Source organism: Octopus bimaculoides, chromosome 9 (genome assembly GCF_001194135.2).
Source record: "Octopus bimaculoides isolate UCB-OBI-ISO-001 chromosome 9, ASM119413v2, whole genome shotgun sequence".
NCBI classification, from domain to species: Eukaryota; Metazoa; Mollusca; class Cephalopoda; order Octopoda; family Octopodidae; genus Octopus; species Octopus bimaculoides.
In genome coordinates this window covers 64,227,410-64,235,744 of record NC_068989.1, presented here as the reverse complement: position 1 = coordinate 64,235,744, position 8,335 = coordinate 64,227,410, and the positions used below count along the sequence as shown (strand labels likewise).

General features: G+C 36.4%; 1 protein-coding gene across 1 annotated transcript in view; it reads right to left on the bottom strand.

Annotated features, from left to right (window-relative positions):
• Window positions 1–8,335, bottom strand: part of LOC106872511 (gamma-aminobutyric acid receptor subunit beta) — a 413,986-nt gene that overhangs the window by 1,803 nt on the left and 403,848 nt on the right. Inside the window, exon 9 of the mRNA XM_052970715.1 lies at window positions 1,132–1,770. Within this exon, the coding sequence (XP_052826675.1) occupies window positions 1,390–1,770 (381 nt within the window). The 3' untranslated portion in view covers window positions 1,132–1,389. The remainder of the gene's footprint in view (window positions 1–1,131; window positions 1,771–8,335) is intronic.

The following is an 8,335-nucleotide window of genomic DNA, read 5'->3' as shown; positions in this document are numbered from 1 at the left end:
GATGAAAGGCAAGCTTGACCTCGGCGGAATTTGGACTCAGAATGTAAAGCCAGGAGAAATGCTGCGAGGTACTTTGTCTGGCGTGCTAACGATGTTGCCAGATCGCCGTTTTGATGATGATGATGATGATGATGATAATAATAATAATAATAATAATAATAATAATAATAATAATAATGATGATGATCTTTCTACTATTGGCACAAGACGTGAAATTTTTGGCACAAGGCCTGAAATCGACCCCAGTACGCAACTGGCACTTAATTTATCGACCTCAAGGGAATGAAAGCAAAGTCGACCTCGATAGACTGCTATTTCCAGCAAAAACTGGCACCTTGTTGTACCACTATTTCTTATATATATATATATATGTGTGTGTGTGTGTGTTGTTATATTTACATCTATAAATTGGTATACATACATATGTATATATGCACACATATGCATGCATGCATATATGTATGCATGTATATATGTATATATATATATGTGTGTGTATATATATGTATAAATATATAAATACATATATATATATAAAGAGAGAGAGAGAGAGAGAGGCACACACACAGACATATACACATACACCCACGTATATGCATACACACACACATATAATAGAATATAGACTAAAAACTCTTCGTGATTCAATGCATTATTATTATCATTGAGACAATCAAAGCACATTATCGATACACATTAGTAAAATTTCTTCTAAACGTCGGAACTATTCTAATATCCGTAGAAAACAAGATCAAAGAACGAGTTAAGAAATGCTTTGCAATTAAGTTATCAATGGAAATATTATATAATCAGCTAAAACTGGAAGACGATGGTGTGGGCGGAAATGATTTAGACGAACAGATATTGAATCATGGGAGTTTAAGCTAGTTTGCAACGAGCTGTGTGGAGAGAGGAAGAAATAGATAGAGAGAATAATTATATGCATATACACACATGTATATATATATATATATATATATATATATATATATATATATATATATATATATACATGCCTACATACATATATGTTTCCATATATGTATACAGAAGACAGGAGAGAGAGAGAGGGAGAGAGAGTCGTAGTGTTGTGTGAAAAAAAACAAAGAGAATCAAAGAATAATACTATACCGGAATAAGTTGAGAGAAAATCAAATTTTAGACAGCCAGGATGAAATGTTTGAAGAAGAACGAATTCCAAATATAATCATTGTAAAACATCTGTAGCCGCAACAAAAAAACTGTCTGATAAATTGTAGTGTTAGTGTTAATATAAAGTAGTGATATATTGGGGATGAATTTGGTTCAAGTAGCGCTTAAGGTTGTAAATTTGAAGAACAAATAGGTGAAGAATATGTGTGTATTTAGTTTGTGTCGTGTGTGTAATAGTCATTGCATTAAGTAGAATGCCCAGTAGGACACATTGAATATTATAAACAATAACGGAAACATAAGTCTGGCGTATTTGTCAATGGTGTTTACATCTTGCACTCTGGGTATTTTGGCTTTGATATTTTTCGCCTTTTGGCGGAAGTGAGTGAAAAGCTTCCGGCGTCTAGGTAAGGCGCCAGAGGCTGACTTGCGACGTATTAAATTGTTGCCAATGTAACTTCGACTAACTGCAGCTCTCGGCATCGATGAACCCAGGTGTATACTTGGAGATGTATTAGAGTTTTCTTCGACATCTATGTTGAAGTTTTGCGTGTTTCGGATGCCCAAGATAGGGGATAGTCGCAGGTCCCGTAACTCGATATTATCGGAAACATCGTTCTGAAATTAGAAAGCAGAAAAAAACCTCGTTAATTTTTTTTTTAAACTGTCGTTATTTCTTTCCAAACTATGCATTAATTCTCAAGTCGTTAGATTTTTTCTCAAACTATGCATAAATTCTTTATATCTTTTAAAAAAGTAATAGGGAAATTAATCGGTGTGACGTTTATACATTTTCTCGATGATATTACTGGGCGCAATTTAAGGGAATTTACAATCAAGCTCAAAGTATTTCTCACAAAAAAGCAAATAAAAAAGAAGAAAAAAATAACAACCCCAAAACAAAAAAACAAACAAACAAACAAAAATTGATAAGCTTAATAAGCATACGTTTCTAATACAGATTTTGTTTTAGATACACCATTAACACAATGTTGTGGAAGCGCAGTGGCCCAGTGGTTAGAGCAGCGGACTCGCGGTCATAGGATCACGGTTTCGATTCCCAGACCGGGCGTTGTGAGTGTTTATTGAGCGAAAACACCTGAAGCTCCACAAGGCTCCGGCAGGGGATGGTGGCGAACCCTGCTGTACTCTTTCACCACAACTTTCTCTCACTCTTACTTCCTGCTTCTGTTGTGCCTGTAATTCAAAGGGTCAGCCTTGTCACACTGTGTCACGCTGAATATCCCCGAGAACTACGTTAAGGGTACACGTGTCTGTGGAGTGCTCAGCCACTTGCACGTTAATTTCACGAGCAGGCCGTTCCGTTGATCGGATCAACTGGAACCCTCGACGTCGTAAGCGACGGAGTGCCAACAATTACTAACACAATGTTACATTTTGTTAAGAACAGTAAATTTAATGGCTAAAGTTTTGTGTGTGTTCTGTGGGTCTCATAAATCGCACTTAATAATGAGCGCATGGAAGTTTTCGACGTCTCCAGAATTGTGCCTGGTGTCGCCTTAAAACTGCCCATCATCATTGAGTTACACTCGTTGTTGCTTTTGTTCTTGCTGTTGCTTTCCGTGCATGAAACCCTGAAATGGATTTTATTGCGACATGTGTAGCAGCTAGGCCCTTTTCTGGAATACCAAGTTTTAAGGTTTGTTGCTCAACGCCTTCTACAGAACAAAGGTTTGCTATCATTTTGTGATCTTGTGAGGTCACAAGGACTTGTATGTCCATGGTGACCAACTCGACCACATATCCCCAAAAGTTGTCGCCATTGACTCCTTATCCACATTGTGCTCCTAAAGTGACTAAACTACTGGCTGCTGTTGTTACCGAGTCTCTGACGGTAATACTTGTGTCTTCTTCTCAAACTGTCTGGCACTAATTTATGGGTAGGTGTGTCTCGGATAATTTAGCTTTACCCTTTAGTCCATCATTTGTTTTAAATATCACACATACAGTGCCACACGCCATCCTCCTCTCAATAAAAGAGATTTAACTTAAACATTTGATAGGGCTGTCTCCAAATCTTTCTTAGATGCAAGAGGGAAAATCCTAATGCCGTTGGCAAAGTATAGTAAGTTACTCTTCCTCTCCTCCTCTTGCGTGCTTCTGTGATGGATTGTGGAAAGCTGATTCTTGCTTTGTGGATAAAATGCAACAAGGCTTTAGTTCGTTCAGCAAAATGCTCCATACTGTAATTTTTTTTGTGTGAAAGAAGGCTTGCAAAATTATTTTATCCACCTCAGATAAAAGATAAAGTTGACTGCAACGTGGGTTGAACTCAGAACGCAAAAAGAAATAACTAATAACTATTTTGGTAATAATTGTACAAGGATCAATGTAATCGACTAACACGCTCTTATCAGAATTGTTGGTTTTGTACCTAAAACAGAAACCATTTTTATTATTTTCATCAGTAGTAGTAGTAGTAGTAGCAGCAGCAGCAGCAGCAAGGTAGTGGGTAGTAAGAATCATTAGAACGTTAGACAAAATGCCTCGCAGTATGTTTTGCTGGCCCTTTATGTTTTGATTTCAAATTTCACTGAGTTCAACTTTGCCTTTCATCCCTTCGGAGTTGATAAAATGAAGTACCAATCAAGTATTGACCTCGGAGGGAGGAAATGTAAGGTTGATATCGGCCGAATTTGAATCCGGAACGTAAAGAGTCAGAAGAAATATCGCAAGACTTTCTTTCCGATACTTCCAACGATTCTGTCATCTCACCATTTACATAGACACAATAAAAGGCTTATAAAAGTTATTTGATTACATCCACAAGAATTGATTAAACTAAGCTACAGAATATGTACGATCAAAATGACAATATAGCTTTATTGGTAAAGTTGTAGAAAGATCGGCCGTGCGGTGTAAATTTATCTACGGAGACAGAATGTACTAACAGCATGCATCACTTTGTATAACATCTTACAACATCACCAGATCATTATAACACCGATGTTTTGACTTTTATTAAGTCAGTTCCCTTGTATTACCTCCTATGAAATTCCAGGTTACAGATACAGAAAGACTAAAATTCAATATAAAATTTTATATTGGAATTTTGTAGTTGATATATTGATTTGGTTGCGATGCTTTTAGAAATTAAGGAATTTCTCAACATTTTCCTCTCAGAGACTTATTGCAAAGTTAAAACAAATCAAAACAAACAAATAAACTATAAAGAAATAAAATTCGAAAGAATCTGTTGGTCCACCTCCGAAAAGAGAAAACCAAGAAAAAATTACGAATGAAAAATAAAGAGGATTTGAAAAGATAAGAATGGGATATTTAATTTCTTATCGGAGAACATGTAAGTGCACTTTAAGCACACACATACGGTCACACGTTCACACTCAAATATATATATGTAAGCAGAAGTAACAGAGTGAATAAAGGTTCCAACACACGAAACTCTCGGACCTTGAGTCACTCAGTTACTTCTGCTAAATGTTAATAAGAAACATATGCATATTCATATTTTGAGTCCAAATGGGTGGTGGCAGATGAACGGTGCCAAATAGGCTGCGCCCAAGAGTTTCTAATTTGCATACACGCACACACGAATACACTCAACACATATGACTATACGCACACGCATGTATGTATGTACGTATGTATGTATGTATGTATGTATGTATGTATGTATGTATGTATGTATATATGTATGTATGTATGCATGTATGTGTGTGCGTGTGTGCCTGTCTATAATAATAATAATAATAATAATAATAATAATAGTAGTAGTAGTAGTAGTAGTAGTAGTAGTAGTAGTAGTAGTAGTAGTAGTAATAATAATAATAATAATAATAATAATAATAATAATAATAATAATAATAGTAATAATAATACTCTGAAGTAGTAGTTAACGAGCTGAAACTGAGGTTGCAGAAAGTAGGAATGAGCCTGAAGCTGCAATGGCTAACGCATTCGCTGAAGTCACCAGAGAGAAGATACTTGAGGCAAAAAGACCCCCCCCCAAAAAAAAACGATATTTTGAGAGAGTTCGGTATTTCTAAACATCTAGAAACGAACGAGATCAATTACCAAAGTTTCAGAACACCAAATCAAATCGCTGTACAGTCAAAATATATGATTATGCCATGAAGCAGCTTCACCCTGAAACTGAGACAAATTTAATTTCATTAACCCATTTTATATACCCAACATCTATTGTTGCCACAAAGAAAATAGGCGTCAAGATGAAAGAAAAGCTTCCTAAAAAAAAACAAACAAAAAAAACAAACAAACAAGAAAAGAACACGAACCGCCAAGATGGAAAGAACTCATAAATAAGGAAATTCAGAGCTTCCGATGGGTATTATCGATCTTAGACGAATTCTCCAAAGGAGGTAATGTAAAGACGAGAATGGCTAGAAAGATGAAGCGAATGTACAATCTGATAAACACGAATGAAGTCCGAAGAGCAAAAGAGATGGTAAACAAAAGGTTCAGGTTAAGGCCTACCGCTTGCACAGATATGAAAAGAGAAACAAATTGTATTGATAAAATAAGATATTTAAAACTGATGCTAAGAAATTCTACAGAGTTAGGGAAACCGTCGTTCTCAGTAAAAGACTCACCTGATATGAAAGATAGTAGTGACATTCTGGAATAGCATATGGAGAGCTGGAAGGGAATTTAATAAGGAAGCAGACTAGGTAGGGAGAGAAGAAGAAAGAATGGTTGAGAATGAAGAACAGGAATAGGAGGATATTACTATGCAGGAACTAACTCTACTTAAAGCTCATAATTGGAAGTCTGAACATGATAAAATCCCAAACCGCTGACTTAATAAGTCTCTTCATTACACCGTCAGTCAATGGAATGTTTCTTTGCCATCATCAGAAACCCTGAAAAGACTCGAAGATGGTTCACATTAGGGATAACATACCTACTCCCTAATATGAACGAAACAAAAACTCAAAAAACAACAGGCCGATCATTTGTTTGACAACTATGTATAAAATGCTTACATCCATTCTCACCGAATGGATGTACCAATTACTCGACCAAAACAACATCCTTTCTCTTGAACAAAAAGTATGCAAAACAAACTCATACGGCTACAAAGACCAGCTATTAATAAATCGTATGATATTCGAAAATTGCTCATCGAAAAAACGAAACCTTAGTACAGCACAGATTCACTCTCGTAAAGCATTCGACAGCGTCCTATATAGCTAGATCTGAAAATCACTAAATATATACAAGGTTTACTGCGACATAATATGATAATGTGGAAGACGAAATTGTTTCTCAATCACGAAAACAGTTTGAGTGTCTGAAAGAGTACCAAAATAGATCGTAGCAATTCCATCTCCCCTCTTCTCTTCTGCCTTTCCCCATTTCTCTTGTATCACGAGTTGAACAGAACAAATTACAGATACAAAACGCTTGATAAGATCATCTCACACTTATTCTACATGGATGATCTGAAATTATATGACAAGAATCTGAAAATGCTACTGGTAACTAAAAAAAAAAAAATTGATGACATCAATATGGAATTTGGCTTAGTTAAGTGTGTAAAAACTACATTAAAACGTGGTAAACTGATAGCTAATTCCTCAACCCAACTTAATAATGATACAACTATCAAGGATATGGATCAAGAAGGCTTTTATAAATATCTTGGGATCAAGATATATCAGCATGGTCCTGAACACTGAGCTGAACTGCCAGAATAGAATTGAAGCTTTTAACTCTCTGGCAGTACCAGTTGTCCAGTATAGCCTTAATATCATTAATTGGAATTTGAATGAACTCCAAACTATGGACATAAAATCCAAGAAACTGTTGACATTAAACAGGATGCATAAATCAAAATCAGACGCCAACAGGATCTACTTCCACAAAAAGGCGGTAGAGGCCTAATCCAACTTGAAACGTCCTATAAAACAACCACAATAGGACTTCAAATGTACTTCCAAAGTAACACCGACTGGATGATACAGCTGGTAAGACAACACAAACAGGGTAAGGAACTGCACTCAGTCTCAAAGGAGGCTTATAAATACAGACGAAAACTTAACCTCCCTGATCATAATAATGATAATGAGGACGTACCACACACTAAAGCAACAAAAAAGTGTAAGAAAGTTTCAAGGGAATGTCGTGACTGTAGCAAGAAAATCCATTGGCAATATTCTAAACGAGCTGGGGAGCTGATGTAGATATGAGAAGAATCCATCAATGTGCTGCAGAGCATCGGTTTGAAAGCCGAAACAAGGATTTATCTTAGCGGTACAAGATCAGAGTCTCTTCACGCGGAACTATCAAGCTAATTTGCACAATGGGGCAGATACAGAGTACAGACTCTGCAAGGATAAACTTGAGAGCATCGACCATATTGTTGCCGGTTGTTGATTCCTTGCCCCTAAAACCATGCATGATCGAGTTGGCCAATACTTGCACTGGAGCATATGCCATCATTCTGATATCCCACACTCTAAGAACTGGTATGACTACCAACCACAGCCAGTCACTGAGAGAGTGAATGTTACTATCCTATGGAATTATGGGATACATACTGACATGCAAAGAAAAGCTAACAAGCCAGAAATCGTCATCAAAGATATAAGACAAAAGAAAAAGAGACATTCCTGTTGATTTATATAACGGTATCAACTGATAGAAACATCTCAGCAAAAGAAATTGAAAAACTATCGAAATACAAGAACCTTAAGATATTCAGGACAGGGTTATCAAAAACCAGAAGTTTCCCTGTTGTTGTGGGCGCTCTGGAAATGATCAAGGAAGGAACCGACAAATCGTTTTGACCAAATTCCAGGGAAACCAAAAATCTACAAGTGCCAAAACAATTGTGCTGACATCAACGGCTCACCTTCTCAGGAAGTTTTTCTCCATCTAAAATATACGTGCCTTAGGCCTCTGGTTGAAACCCAATCAAACGAAAAATAAAAGATAATAAAAATAATAATAGTAATAATAATAATTGTCTTTTATTCTTTTTTATTCTTTTATTTCTTTCAGTCATTTGACTGTAGCCATGCTGGAGCACCGCATTTAGTCGAACAAATCGCCCCCAGAACTTATTCTTTGTAAGCCTAGTACATATTCTATCGGGGACGTAAACACACCAGCATCGGTTGTCTAGCGATGGTGGGGGGACAAACAAAGACACAAATACACACATATATACACTTATATA